This window comes from Anser brachyrhynchus (genome assembly GCF_964034855.1).
Source record: "Anser brachyrhynchus genome assembly, chromosome: 1".
Taxonomy (NCBI): Eukaryota; Metazoa; Chordata; class Aves; order Anseriformes; family Anatidae; genus Anser; species Anser brachyrhynchus.
In genome coordinates, this window is record NC_137694.1 from 115,330,867 (window position 1) to 115,346,662 (window position 15,796).

Here is a 15,796-nt window from a genome sequence, read left to right on the forward strand (position 1 = left end):
AGCAATGTATCTTGCACCTGAAAAGCTGCTAATGTTTGGTTATACTGGGTATTTAGAAAATCATTGCAGTATGTTGCATGTTTGCTGAGAAATGCTGTAGTGTAGGCTAATTTAGTAATACCGAGGCACTGAATGCCTCCTAAGTACCTGTTTAATCAAATAAAAATCAGCAGGGCTGGCCATTTAGGTTTGGCAGTAACAACACACCTCCATCTTTTGCAATTACTATCCCAGGGCAGCTTACCCACTTATTAAATGATGGCTGTCTCCTGATGCTCCGTTTCCAAAAATTCAGCAGGAGCTAATGGCAGCCGTGACTGCCCAGCAGACCAGGTCTCTCGGTTCCACTCCTGCAAACAGAGCAAAGGAGTGGCAGGAGCAGGCTGATGGAGAAAAATGGTTGTTCGAAACTGATGGCACTTCCAGGTAGAGGAGCCTGAGGTATGTTTTCCATGATAACTCCCAGAGCAGGGGCCTTCACTGCAACCCCAGGGCTGCCAGTAACTCCTTTATGTTTATGGGAAGGCTTGCTAGGCCCCACCTCAAAAATAAATAAATCATGAATTACAGGCTTTTGTTGAAGAAAGCAGGGGAAAGCATTTCAAAGTCTGTTGAAGGCTTTTCCTCAGCAAAGGGTGAGTGGCCTGTCAGGTTTTAGACACCAGGAATTACTGTATCTCAGGCTTTTATTTTGAACCTTTTCTCCTGTGATGCGTACCCATATCTGTGGGTGGGTGTTTGTTTTTCTCTGCAACCAAAATAATAGCTCCTTTCTAACAGCACAAATTTGAGATTATAGAATGAAAACCTGGGAAGGTGACTAAAGGAGCTGTAGAGCAACACACAGCTTGATTACAATAGCCACCAGGGAGCTTCCCAGCTATAAATGCATGTAAAACTATCGGCTATTTAAAGTTCTCCAGGAAGAAAAATTAATAGTCTGGACTCAAGGTAAGTAGCCCTGCACTGCTCAAAATACCTGCAAATAGCTGAAATAGAGTAACTTTGATGAAACACTTGAGGAATTTTCGGTGGGTAAATACTACATGAAGTATGAATTCTGGCCTCTAGTCCTCTTGCATTTTGCAGATGTTACCTGTATGCAACTTGATAGAATACAGGTGGTGCTAAACCTTCAATCAGGGAGGCTCGTGCTGAGTGTACTCCTTTACGCAGTCTTTCTTAATTGTCTGACTTGCTTCATAAATAAAGGCACTGGAATTTGACCTCAGTGCTGTTTTTGACAAACACAGGCCAGACCCAGTTGGAAAAGGGGGAAGGGAACTGTGCAATCTTGGTTATGCAAGTGTATCTGACAGACCAGCTGCGGTGAGCAAGGGCAATGAAAGCCATCTGATCAAACTTTTGGTTCTTATCTTGCATTCTGGGGCTTGCAGCTGAGCTTGTTCTGCTGGACAAAAGCAAACAGTTGCAGGTAGCAGGACACGGCATTCGCCATTATGCATTACTCCATCTCAATTATGCATTTAAAGGGTGTGCTCACCAGCTAACCAGAATTACACTTCTGATCAGATCAGAACAGCTGCGATCCAATGCTACAGCTGCAGGAGAGAGCGTGGAGCAGCAGCCTGGCAGCCTCTGCTGCTATGAACTCTGCACTTGCAGCCTTTACCTTGGGGTTTTATAGGACTCGTTCCTCCCCAGGCTGTGTCAGGTAAGCAGGAGCCCAGCAAACCACAATAAGGAGAGGCAACACCTGGGTTACTTCACGTATGGGGGGGGGGGGGTTCTGACAGATAAGGAAGCTCGAGGCAGCACCTTTCTTTTACAATAATTGACAGCTTTATTAATTACGTTTTGCTGACTCGGTGAGGTCTTTAGATCTTGTGGACGCGTGTTTCTTAACTAGCAGGGCCAGAAAAGGCTCACGAAGTTAGCTATTTTACTCGGAGGAAAAAGGGGGGCAGTGTCAGCCCCCAGCCTCAGAAACGGGCATTTAACACAGGCAGGGGCGGCTGGGGCTGGTTTGGAAACCAGGGCACGAAACGTTTGGGGCAGCCCTGCCCAAAAACAGGGAGAAGAAAAAAAAAAAAAAAGAATAAAAAAGAAAAAAAAAAGCGAAGACGCCCCCGTCCCGCCCTGTGCCTCAGGCGGGGCGCGGGGCGGGGCCCAACGGCCGCCCCGCCCCTGCCCGGGAGCCGTTCGGCTCGGCGGAGCCGGAAGTGCGCGCGCTGGGCGCTCCCCGCCGCCCCCTCCTCGCCCGGCCCGGCGCTCGCTGCGGCCCCCAAGATGGCGGCGAAGACGCAGGGCGGCATCCGCCTGAGCGCGGTGAGCGGCGGGCGGGCGGCACCGGGCCGCCTCCGAGCGGCCCTGCAGGGCCCGGGGGGGCTCCGAGGGGAGCCGGGGAGCACCGGGGGAGGGCGGCGGGGGAGGAGGGGAATGGGAGCGGGGAGGCCGAAAGAAGGGAGCCCCCTCCGGGTTGTCGCGCTCGGCAGGGCACGGCCGGGGCCAGGATATGGCGGCGGGGGCCGGGGCCGTGTGTGGGGTTGGGGCGAGGCCCCGCGCTCGACTCCTTAGCGCCTTGGGAGTGAAACGGGGTGTTTGTGGCTTTCGGCGTGTGTGTTGTGAGTTACCCTCCGAATCGTAAATACCGCTAGCTCAGAGCCTTGCCATCCAATTTGGGGTGGAATCGTACGCTAAGGAACTCCTCAAACGTCAGGAAAATCAGACGTTGGTGTCTTCCTAGCGCTCCTTGAGTTGCCTTAAGTGCCGTGGCTGCAGAGGTTATCTGGAAATGTCACCTGCCTGAAGCTCAGGAACGGCACTTTCGTTTTGGCCCTCTAATTGTCGCGAGTGTTTTTGAACTCCGCAGCTTGTCTGAGATGTTTTGTTAGGGAAGGGGTCACCTAGCTTTTCAGCTTTTCCTGCTTTGGAAAAATAAAAAAAAATTAGGTGTCCCCTTGTTTTAGTGGTTTTCTTAAGGGGGGGGAAGCGCACAAGCATTAATACCTGTTCTTGCAAAAACTACACGATACAGGCCAGGCTGCAGTTTAAAACTGATCTTACTTTGGCAAACTTTAGAGATGAGAAGTCTCTGCTAGAATTGGTGCAATAGATAACTTTCAGAGTTATATTTAGGGTGCTGTTTGCTTTTCTTTGTTTTTTTTTTCCATCAATAGTCATGACTTTAAACGTGCATTCAGTGCATTTTCAGTGAAAGCTGTGATTTCTCCTTAGATTTTCAGTAAAGAAATGAAGCAGCTGATACCCTTTCCGGTTTTCTTATTTTTAACAGAGCCTTTTATACAGTTGGGCACTGTCTTCCAGCACAGAATGACACAAAACTGACAGTCACAATCTCTTCTGTCAGCAGCTGTGCTTTAGAAATACGTTGGGTTTCACCAAAATATTTCCATTGGTTTCAGAAGCGTGCATGAACTGCGCAGGTAGAGCGAGCAGGCCTGGCAGCTCGTTCCCACCCTGGCATTTTTCTCTTGCTGTTGCTCTGGTAACGTTTTTTTTTCTCAGTTGCGCGATGAGACAGATCAGGAAGTGATCCAGATTAAAAATAAGATTTAAAAAATTAGTTTTATTTTGGAGTGATGCCATGATGTGGTTCGCTATGTTATCATGCAACTGTGCTAGCATAACTGGCAGGGAGGAGGAAGGCATGTAACAGGAAAGAAAGAAGCAACCAGGTGGAAGAAAAGTAGGAGGAAGAGAACGGTAGTGGGGCTGTTCCCCCTAAAGTTGCAAAGTACTTCTAAAATACAAGGCTGTTTGTTCAGTAGTTACGTTATTTGTGCGTGACTTATACTCTTTAAGAGATGGAATAGTTCCATTTTTCTTGGGACACTAAAATTCCCAAAGCTGCCTGTCACTTTCAAAGGTAAGCTGCCTTGTTCTTTAATATTTGCTCATCGTAATGTACATGAACTGTACGCGCAGTTTGAAGGAGGTGGAGGTTTAGCTCTGTGTTCTGAAGGGATTTTGCTGCGCTTGCTTTCAGGATAAAAAATGAAGCAGCTAACCAAAACCCACTTGCTAACAAAATCTATTGGGCCCAGCATTCAGTGCAGCTGGATCACCTCAGCTGCAGTCATACTAAAATAGCCCAAAGTGAGCGTTCACCTGGGGAGTAACTTTCATACTGTATTCGTTGGAAAGGCAATTATTCATAACGCTAATTAAAGTAGCGATTTGATGAAATGAAGTGTTGGGGACAAAATGGGCTCCAGTGATTCTTGCCGAGCTCTCCCTCAGTTGTGGTGGCAGCCAGCTGGATGTGCTCTGAAGCAAGCTAGGGAGCTAATGGCCTTACAGCGCTTGTCTCCATTTTTTTAAAGCTGTTTTTGTTGCGTATCGGTGTTCCGCAGCCCTGCATCAGCAAATGGTGCTGTCTGCTTGGAGGCAGATGTTCCCACTAACCACCCTGGGGGATGCTCGCCTTTTGCTGGTGGAGCTTTAGAGCCAAGAACCAGTTTCTGATGGTTCCCATGGCCACATCCGTATCTTCTAGTTTCCCGTAACTGTTCACATTCCCGCCATCGCATATCACGTTTCAGCCTTTTTCAAAACCTTACCAAATGAAATAGTGTCCCAGGAGACCGGCATATGTTTGTTTATAAGAGATGGGGTTTCCTTACGATGCTATTCTTCTCAATGTCAGTTGCTAGTACGCAGCAGTGAAATGCAGGATGGAGAAGCGCTGCATTACTCAGGCTCTGCGTGAAGAGATGTTCTTGCTGTGCCCACATACGCTTTGCTTTGTGGAAAAAAGGACATTTGGCTGTGAGGGTCAGTTTTAGTGGTGCCGAGGCTCTTTCTTTCATCAGTGTTACTTGACCAGGGGAGGGCCACAACTTTGAATTCACACCTTTCGAAACTACAGTCAGGACTTTTTTCCAAGTCCATATTGCTGAGGTTACAGTGCCAGCAGTTACTACGGGGGTCCCAGTCTACCTTCTGCGTGACAGAAGTCTCTCGCTGGCTAGCAGCAAAGAAATATTTTAGCAGTGAGCTGAGCAAATGCTAAATATTTGAATGTGTACCTGTGTGGGGGTGGTTTTGTTTGATTTTGTTTGTTTGTTTGTTTTGCATTAGTATCATGTTTCGACAAGGAGGGATTTAGGGTTGGGGGGGGAATCCAGTTGTTCCTGGTGTATTTTGATTATCATCATCATCATCTTAGAAAGCAAAGGAACAAATGCTGCCAGCACTGTGAAAGGTTGAAGTGAAGAGAACAGCACAGATCTTTAGATCTGCTGACCCATGATATGGTACAGAACGAAACTGAAAGGTCTGTTTGAGCACGTGCAATGGTATACGTGAGGCTCCCAGTGCTTGGCTTGATGCCATCTTCATGTTAGATTCTGAATTACTTGTAAGCATCTGTTACGCACTTCAAAGGAGCACAGTGACTGGGGCTGGTTCAATTTACCGGAGTTTATAAAAGTGGGATTTTAAAACACAGATGGCAGTGAAGAATGTAGAGCCCACTCGTACTTGCATTCTAGCTCGGTGGAGAAATACAGGGGTTAAGCTGCGGTCTGAAAGTGTGCTCTGCGCTCCTTGTGACCTTTGAATCAAGGTGAGATTTCTTGGCAATTTATGTTGATCCGAACCAGGGCTGCTGCTGCGTTCCCACCATGGCACTTGGCTCACTGCTATGGAACTTGCTCTTAGCATTATTCTTCTCGCCGATAAGCGAACTTGGAGACGTGAAGTTGTTGCTTGCTTTTATTTAGACCTTACTAATTACATGAAAGTGATCGTCAGTGTAGTAGTTCTGTAAAATGTAATAAGTGAGGATATGGATGCACTTTATATATAAAAACAGAAAATATTTTAAAATATGGATTATATTTTCTGATGCAGCTGCACTGTACAAGGGTTATTTCCAGTGTTATGTATTCATAGGTACTGCTTTTTGTGAATATGACTGTGCCAGTAAGGCTTAAGCATATATATGCACCAGGTTTGTGTTAAAGGCCTTGTAAAAGTATAATTACAGATATTCTAAGTGGTAATGCAAATACAGCTATCACTTTCAGCAGTTATACTTCCCCCAAACATTGCATCAACAAATCCTGAAGTTATATGGATATCTACTTCTGGTTTTCATGTTCTTTTGATCTAGGTGACTGTGTACAAACCCAGGCTCTCATGAATTACTTGAGAATACTTTTGTCACTGACATCTGTAAGATGTGTCCAATGAGCGTGTATATTTATTTTGCATGTTGTCGTCTAATCCAAGTAGTGGCTGCATTCCTGTGGTTGCATCTGATCATAAGTGAGGCTAAAATGTCTGAGCTTGAATTGCCAACAGTATAAACTGCTAGGCTGAGAAAGTCTGATGGGTCCCACTAACAGGTGATTCTGATCAACGTAGGCAAAAGGAGCAATGAGATAGCAAGTCACTGAGGGTATTTGGTGCTGTTCCCTTTCCCAGATCCATACTTGTGCTTTAAGGTTTACATTTTTAATACGTGAGCGCTTGTGTTTCTGTTGCTAGTTTTGGACTAAGGCTTTGATGTTTTTTGTAACTCGTTGGAGAACACAAACTAATGACATTGTTTCTGTTTTATTTCAGCTTTGTCCAAAGTTCTTGCATACCAACTCCACCAGTCACACCTGGCCTTTCAGTGCAGTTGCAGAACTTATAGGTATGTGGATCACTAGTTTCCTGAGTACTTGATTGTAATACCTCTTTTTCTTGTTGTAAAACTTTTTTTTTTCCTTCAGGTAAGGAAACCCTGTTGTTATCATTCAGAATCTTATCAAAATCTTGTCTGGGTACAGTCAGACAGATTGACTTCATTCTTTCTTGACAGCATGTGTACTACCTGACATCTGTTGCGGGGGCCTTTTAGGACTTGGTATTTTCTTCTTACTGAGTTTATTGAAACTTGCCAAATGCAGAGGACAGTGGGGCCAAGAGAATCCTTTTTTTTCTAGTCCACCGAATGCAGGCCTATTGCTCTTTGCTGTTCCCAGGCCCAAGCAGCAGTAAGATTGAGCACAAATTCCAAGGATGTGCCTGCGCACTTACGTCCTGTACAGACACTGCTGGCGACAGGCAGATTAGCACAGATCGAAGGATGATAGCTCTGCAAGTACCCACGTAAACACAAAATATGAACTGACCAAATGGCCTTATTCTGTTCCTGTTTGATGGTTAACCACGTTTAAATTTTTAGTGGCACATGCGCGTTATTCTTGGTCACTTAGCTCTCATATTTACCCACATTTCTGGGTATTTTGCCAGGACCTGGAGTCTTTCCAGTTACTGTGTCCAGACCCTGGGCTTTTTACCAGTCTCTGGTTTAGACCTTGGATCTCTGCAGTTTCTGGTATCTTCCAACTTTTTGACTTGTCCCTCTTCAGGTTTGCTAGCAGAACAAATGCGTACAGGCACACATTCAGATTAGAGAGCACACTCATGTAGGAAATAGAAATAAAGTTTAGTAAGAATGTACAACAGAGTGGCAAAGGTTCCAACCACAGAAGTGTACTGAACAGCTTTCATGCAGTCAGCCTGTGTTATTCCCACTCTTCCCTCGCCTCCGTTATCCTGTGCATTTTTTCCATCCATTTGGACCTTTCCCTTTCCTTCACTTCAGTGCTTCCTGAAAATATCCAACAGCAATTTCTGCACGTTGACACAGTATTCCTCAAACATCCTTATTTTATTCTTTTGGATTACAAAATTTCTGGCTGAACATCTTCAGGGTTATACTTGAGTGGTTCCTTTGAATGGTTGGTCCATCGATGTCCTAAGAATCCTGGTTTTTGTAATGGTCTCTGTCTGCTGTTTGTAGGGGGTTTGAGTGTGTTTGATATATTAACTCCTGTTTATCGTCTTGCTTTTTATTTTGAATAGCCGCTAACTGGATATTCTCAGAGTTGCATGTTTCCTGAGTTGGGGAATGATTAGCTTACTTTCTCTAACTAGTCCCTTGAAATAAAGGCGTGGTATGGAAAGACTTGCTCGGCTTATCAAGCAGTTTGCTTTTGCCAAAGGGAGCAGCTCTTCTGGTCACATTCTTTAGCTTCCTATGCTCTAGTTTTGTCAGTTCTTAAGCCAGAAGAAAAGTAACCTAACAAAAGAAAGAAAATTTTCTGCTAGATAAAGGGAGAGTTGTCACAAGGAAACAAGAACCACATGACTATGGAAAGAACTAGCTGTTTTGGTGGTAAGTCATGACTGACATGTTAAGTCATTTAATCTGTTTTATGCCATGCCATACCTGGCTGGAATTAACAGATTTGTGCTGTGCAAGGCTTGTGAGCTTGCCTTCTTCCTTCCTTTGCCTCTTTTGTCATTTGTTTTGCTTTAACAAAGGTTCAGAAGCATAGTAGCAACATGCTGGGTGTAAAGGCTTCTAGTTAGTTGATTTTGTAATCTGTCTTTCTCATGCTATGTGAGGCTATACTATAAGCCAAATATCAAACAGTAATAATAGGGCTACTTTATAGAGGCCTGAGTTTTAGTTTAACCTAATGGTCTATAGGATAAAATAAGCTTTTTAAGCTCCCATCTGTCAACTTTTTCCTGGTTATATTGCTGGCCTCTCCTGACAGTCCTTAGCTTAAATTAAAGTGAACTCTTTGTGATACTTGCATCAAAGAGGTTAAATAGAGAGAGATGGTGAGCTAACAAATCAGAAAGCTTGCACTAAGTATGGTATTGAATACTTTCAGACTAATTGTACTTGAAATGTTCTCTTCTGTTGATGCTGAAATGCTTTTATGATTTTTTTTCGCTGTGGATGGAGTTTGCAGTTTATGCTCATAGAAAGCTGTCAAGCTGTAATTCCTTTTACAGCCTGCAGTGTTGGCTTGAGCTGTTGGGTTTTGCCCCTCAGGTGAACCTGCAAAACAGGCAGTGAGGCAGGGGCACTGCTTCCTACTGTGCCATCACATCCCAGCTCCCCCAACCTCCAAATTCCATGAGTAGCACAGAGGTGGCGGGAAGAGAAGCCAAACTGCTTCTAGTGCAGATGAGATTTAAACCAGCTTTGCATCCAAGAAATGCCTGCGGTACCATGATTTCGGTTGCACTTGCAGTAGAAATGCTGCAGGCTCTTTCAAATCCAGTGAGTAGGAAGGTCAGGGTATAGCATTTTATAATTCTCTTCTGTGAAAGTCATACCTTCTTAGATCTGAAAAACTTGCGGTAGCAAGATACATATATTTGTGACTGTCAACTCTGCTGATAAAGAATCTATATGGTAGTAGAGCAGCAATAATTTTTTTCACCTAATTTCCTGCACCTGTGGAGTCAAAGTTTTAGGTTTCACAGAACTATCTGAGATGTGGGGGGAACGGGGGGTGGCTTCAAGTTTTTGTTTGCCTTTTTTAATGTCTCAAAGTTGATTATCTGAAGTTGTGATAGTATTTCAAATCTTATTTCCCAATTAAAAAGCCCACTGCAGGTAAGATATTTTTGCTGCCAGGTATATTAGTGATGAGCCATTGTCTGCATTGTGCGCAATAACCTCAATACCTGGAAGTCAGTCAGAGGAGATGTTTGGGTGGCTGAGAGAAAAGTGAATGTTGCAACAGCTGCTTGGGAAACAGGAAACGAAACTAGAAAACTTGTCTGGGTTTTGTTTTCAATTTCAACCACTCATTTCATTCTGTTTCAACCACTCGTCTCAGACTAAGTTTTTAGCTGTATAGTACTGTCGTCTGGAATAGCTGGAAAACTTTGTCTTGTTTTCAGGCATGGTTTGCTGGCTTTTGATGCAGCTGTTTCATTGTAATGTTTTGATCTAGTGTTGTCAACTATAAAGAGGTTAATACTTTAGGAGACAATTTTTAGCACATTTACTTATTTAAAAGCTTCTAATAAAAAAAATACTTCTGTGTAAAGCTTGGCTAATATTCAGTGACTTTTCTGAGAAATCCATCTCTGTGCCAGCACAAAACTTCTGCAACTATGACGTATCTAACCGCGGAGCTGAAGAGTTGCTGCAGTTTTAGAGCTCTGTTAGGATCTGCACAAATGCAGAACTGAGAGCCCATGATGCCATATTCACCAAATACAAGTTTGTGTGGGCACAGCATCATAATAAAGTTAGGGACAGCAGTTCCTTATCACTGTTTGTCAGTGTTGCAAGACTAGCATTTGGTGGATTTTTTTGGGGGGAATACCTACCAGATACAGCACTGTTGCATGCCACGTAAGCATTTAAATAACTTTGGAAGAGTTGCTACCTGACATCTTCACTGGAATTAAGCACTTTGTGTGAACCTATTTTAAAGTGTTAAATTCGTTTGTTTTTTCAGTGTTCTGTTCTTGTTTGCTTTTTTTTTGCAATCTTCAGATAATGCTTATGATCCAGATGTGAGCGCTAAGCAGATATGGATAGACAAAACAGTGATAAATGACAATATATGCTTGACATTCACTGATAATGGAAATGGTATGAACACAGAGAAGCTGCACAAAATGCTAAGGTAGATAACCTCTTTTGCAATTTGTTTTCTTGTAAAGATTCCAATTTCTAGTCCTGTTTTTGCTCAGTTCATTCCTCTCTATCACATGTAATCTACTAAGCTCGTTTTTAAATTTAGCACTTCTGAAGGTGAGTGATTACCCAAATGAGGTTCTAGAAGAGACAGATGCTAGTATAGCTTTCATACAGCTTTGGAGATGTATTTTATCTCCTAATTTCCTTTTATCCTTTCTGTAAACATTCCCACTTAACTTTCTGTGCAGGTGTTGTGCCAAGTAAACTGTAGTGCCCTTCAGTGGAGCTAAGGAGAATCATTTTCCCCTTCAAGCTTGCTTTAGACTAAATTAGTGAACAAGAGACAAAGGAATATTCAATTCAAACCCTTTGGAGTATAGAAAATAGAAGGTATTCTGGAAAAGTTAAGGGAGTGGGAGTTAAATTGGTGTGGATTGTCATTTTACCTTTTAATATTCTAAAGGGTTGAACTGTTCTTTCTGCAGTTCCTGTTTCTACAGTTAGCAAAGAGGTTGCTGTTCGAGCTTTTTTAGTATAAAATATATTCTTCTGCCTCCAGATAAATCTCTGGGTTTAAACTTGAGGAAGTTTGAATTCAAATTATTTCCTTTTTCTATAAGATACCATAATTAATAGCTTACTTGTGAAATCCCATGCTCCATACATAGTTACGCATTTTACTGCATTCTACTTTAAATGTAATGAGAAGTTACCAATGGAAAATTTTGTAGATCACATTTTTAAGCAAGTGGAGGAAGAAAAGAAAAACATAACCCAAAGGGGCTTTTCTCACAACTTATTGTGAAGCCATGGGGTAACTATTAGAAACCTGTGTGAATGCAGATAATTCCAGGCATATGATATTTCTTATCGATACTTAAAAGGTGAATGTACGTTTCTCTGAATTCTTGCACTGTGATTTTAGTAATTTTATATAGGTTGTATTTCTGTGGATTTACATTAGCTGTTCGTTCTTTAATTGCATGGCAGTACCTGATCTCTAAAACAAGAGATGAACTCAATGTCTAAGTTAATGTTAATTTTGAATGCATCTTCCGGGTTTTCAAGTGCTGTGGGGCTTTTTACACTCTTCCAATGTGTTTTTACATTTCAGCTTTGGCTTCAGTGAGAAATCTGTTATGAATGGCCGTGTTCCAGTGGGACTGTATGGAAATGGGTTTAAATCGGGGTCCATGCGCCTGGGAAAAGATGCAATAGTCTTCACCAAGAATGGAGAAACCATGAGTGTTGGCCTGTTATCTCAGACTTTCCTTGAGGTCACAAAAGCAGAGCATGTCATGGTTCCTATAGTGACATTCAACAACCAACATATCCTTTCGACAATTTCTGAGCAAAAAGTTGTGTGTATATGCAAAACTTGGGTGATGACATCATTGAAGGAAATCTCCTTATCTTTACAGATAACCTTCTACCCATCTTACAATTTATTTAGACTAATGTGTTAAAATCTTTACAATTGTAGGAGATCTGAGATGTGGAATGAAAGCCTGTGAGAAGTAGAGGATTCCGTTGTCAAAGTTTGCTCATCTTTTGAAAGTTTTTTTTTTTTCTTTTTAATTCAAAGTTATTCTCATTAACGTAATGCTTACGACAGATAAGTGATCCAACAGAATCCAAAAACAGCCTGAAGGCTATCTTAACGCATTCTTTATTTCCTACTGAGGAGAAGTTACTGGCAGAACTAGATGCTATCATGGGGAAGAAAGGAACGAGAATTATAATTTGGAATCTTAGAAGGTAAGATGAAGTCCAGTCTCTCTTATCTCTCATTTCGTTTGTTATTTATTCTTAGCATGCAAATATACAAGGGTTGTTTTTTTTGTAGAGTAACTCCAAAAGACTGGAGAGTCAGCTGCGGTTGGGAAAACTAGACTCAAACTCATATCTGAAGGGTGATAGTGTTGCATGAGAACTGTTGCTAATCTCTAGTAGCAAAGGAGGAAGGAGAATGTAAAGGACTTCATATTTCCCTTTGATAAAATACTGTTGATTTTGCCAGAAGAAAAAATGAAATAGATGAATTATAAATGTGTTACCTCAAACTGATATGGCAAGACCTGGACCTTCCTAAACTTATTAACTGTTTATTGTAATGTAAACGGAATTCCAAGTAAATAGTTACTTATTTTCATCTACTTAAGTATGTGGGATTGTTCGCAGCAGTATGGATTTTCAGCCTTTTCTAGCTTGGGCTTACTGCTTTTTTTCCTTTTTTTTAAATCTGTTGTTGCAGCAGTGGCAGCTGGATGTCATCATTTCCCATCTTTCCCAGTCCTCTCTTTCTTGCATGGTTGCTGCTGTCTTACTAGCAGGGAACCTGTCTGATGGCCTGTCTGGAAAAGCTTTATCACTCCTTTAACAGTGATAGAGCTAATTGGTTGGGAATGTATTTCCTTGTACTGTGTTCTTAAGTGTTCAGCTTACTGGAGTTTTAAATACCAAAAATAACGAGGTATCCATCAGAAGCAATTTTGAACTGTTTCACGGTTCAGTGGATTTGGCAGGAAAATAGCTTGTTTTTCAGTTTATTCTACCCCATCAGAGAAAAAAAAAGTATAGGGAGGAAACCCAGACTGGGATAACTACAGGTAAAATGTTATAGGACAGAACAAAATCTCAGTGAATTATAGCAGATGAAAGGCGCTTTTCTTCTTATTTCATTAACTTCTGTATTTTAGGGATCTTAAGGCACTTTAGTAGAGTAAATTTTAATGCAAGAAAGCTGGAGGTAACAAGGTCTGGTATTACTAATTTTGATTGTTTCCTCTTGCCACGTACTCCATAAGAAAAACTTTACCTCCTGTACAGTTCAAAAACTAAGTTGCATTATCCAGATAAACTTTCATTTATTTTTAGAAATGTGGATCACTTTTTTGTATTATCTTTTGTTCAAGAAATAAAGTCAGCTAACTATGCAGGGTAGTTTTCATGCTCTGAATTTGAGAGTCTTCATTGGAAGTTGTGGAAGAGAACAGTTGAGGAATTTTTTTTCTTGTTGTTTCTAATGTGCTGCAACTAAATCTACTTTCAAAAACCCAACAGAGCTGTTTCAATATTAATACTTTATTGCTGGAGTATTTTTTGCGAACTATGATATTATCAGTGTTATGCAAAACGTCTGTCAGTTGCAACTAAATAAAAGAAACCATCTGTTGAGCACTGCAATAAGAAATCACAATGAAGTATTATTGAGTTAGAAAGTTGTAGCGTGTCACTTCTGCAGCAATAAAAACCTTAGGAACGCAATTTTCAGTGTTAAAAAATCTTTCATTTAGAAGGAATGCATGCATTTTGGCTCATCCATTATTTACAGTTTATACTGTCTATTTTTATTAATGAAGTGTAACCTATTTAGAATACAATTAGAACTTATGAAAGTTTCATTTGTTGTCACTTCTCTCATATTCCTGGGGTTTCAAAAAGGAGCTGGTGAATTTGTGAATTTTAGCAAGTCTGTGAAGAAAAACACTAAAGGAATTCTGTTTCTTTCATCTTTGTGATATCCTCTGGGTTCACCTCAATATCTTTTTTTTTCCCTTTTCATAATTAGTATATTTTTATCTTATTTCTTAGAGATAAAAATGAAAAAACGGAGTTTGACTTCGACAAGGATAAATATGATATCAGGATTCCAGAAGACTTAGATGAAACAGGGAAAAGAGGATATAAAAAACAAGAGAGGCTAGACCAGATTGTTCCAGAAAGCGACTACTCACTACGAGTATGTATGCCTTTTTTCATTTATTTCTTTTGTGGAAACTGAAAGATGTGTGCTTTTGTTTTAACATTATATACCATGCTTCAGAGTTGGTGATTGGAAACAATAAGAAAGACAAATGTCAGAATATAAATGTTAAGGCAACATATTGACACTATTTGAAAAACATGAAATGTGTTTGTGGACTTGTGTAAACACTTGCCGTTTTTTCAGAAGAAGATTACTGTTTTTTATGAAGCCTCAAATAAATTTTTGCTAGTTTTCAGCTGGTGAAGCGTCCATTCTGGGTTTCAAAAGACATCAAGGAACTGGGAAGCAGTTCCATTAGAAGACCATGTCTGCAGGCTAATTATTACAGCCACTGTTTACGCTATTGTTCCGATAGTCTTTGAAGGTGATTTTTTTTTTGTAAGAAAGTGCACCTGGAATTTCTAGGTGTTCTGGGTACTTCTTCTGAATAATATTCAGTAGTATTGTTCCAGTTGAAATGCAACATTCAATTATTCCAAGGCTCATTGAAGTCATTAATCCACTTCAAATACTGAAGGTGTAAATATGGTGAATGAAAGGCAGACTAAAATTCATGGATTGACACACCTATGAGAAAGCTGTGTAGTTTGATAAGGCAGTCATTTGGAACAAAGTTAACAATTGCTTTTTTTCTTTTTAAGCTTGTAATAGAATCTTAAAGATCTCAGTAGGGAATAAGAATACGGGCTTGTGCATTTGAGCATGATTGAGAGCTCTTAATGATAAAAGTGCATCTTCAGACACCTGATTAACTTGTCATGTTCATAAAAGTTCTCCTTCAATTGCTATTCATGTGATTTGTATTTTATGCACCCTTGCATTTCCTGGGTTTTGTGGATTCAAGTGTGTGCATGTAGGGGGACTTGACACAAATGAGTTCATAACATTTTAATTAAAACCTGGGATTGTCTTTCCAACATAATGTGTATTGTAAAGTATTCATATCTTGATGGCTTTTGATTGGTGTGGGTTTTTTGGGGGGGATAGAGAAAGTCTTCTTGTTGTCTTTTTGAGTAACAGGAATTACTGTGTGTTTTGCAGGCTTACTGCAGTATTTTGTATCTGAAGCCAAGAATGCAGATCATTCTGCGAGGACAAAAAGTAAAAACACAGCTGGTTTCCAAAAGCCTTGCTTTCATTGAACGTGATATATATAGGCCAAAATTTTTGAATGTATCCTTTGGTAATTCACAGTGGGATTGAGTGCACCCTCAGCAAGTTTGCAGATGACACCAAGCTGAGTGGTGTGGTTGATACCAAAGAAGGAAGGGATGGAAGGGATGCCACCCAAAGGGACCTGGACAGGCTGTAGAAGTGGGCCCGCATGAACCTAATGAGGTTCAACAAGTCCAAGTGCAAGGTGCTGCACCTGGGTCAGGGCACTCCCAGGCATGAGTGCAGTCTGGGAGAAGAACTCATTGGGAGCAGCCCTGCAGAGAAGGACTTGGGGGTTCTGGTGGATGAAAGGCTCAGCATGAGCCAGCAGTGTGTGCTTGCAGCCCAGAAGGGCAACTGCGTCCTGGGCTGCATCAACAGAGGGGTGGCCAGCAGGTCAAGAGAGGTGATTTTCCCCCTCTACTTTGCCC

At 41.5% G+C, this 15,796-nt stretch overlaps 1 protein-coding gene across 1 annotated transcript in view; it reads left to right on the top strand.

Annotated features, from left to right (window-relative positions):
* Positions 1-2,130: 2,130 nt before the first annotated feature.
* MORC3 (MORC family CW-type zinc finger 3) overlaps positions 2,131-15,796 on the top strand; it is a 30,091-nt gene continuing 16,425 nt past the window's right edge. The window contains exons 1-7 of the mRNA XM_080556218.1: positions 2,131-2,289; positions 6,556-6,628; positions 10,295-10,427; positions 11,556-11,768; positions 12,050-12,199; positions 14,036-14,183; positions 15,252-15,383. Coding sequence (XP_080412344.1) covers positions 2,251-2,289; positions 6,556-6,628; positions 10,295-10,427; positions 11,556-11,768; positions 12,050-12,199; positions 14,036-14,183; positions 15,252-15,383 — 888 coding nt within the window. The 5' untranslated portion in view covers positions 2,131-2,250. The remainder of the gene's footprint in view (positions 2,290-6,555; positions 6,629-10,294; positions 10,428-11,555; positions 11,769-12,049; positions 12,200-14,035; positions 14,184-15,251; positions 15,384-15,796) is intronic.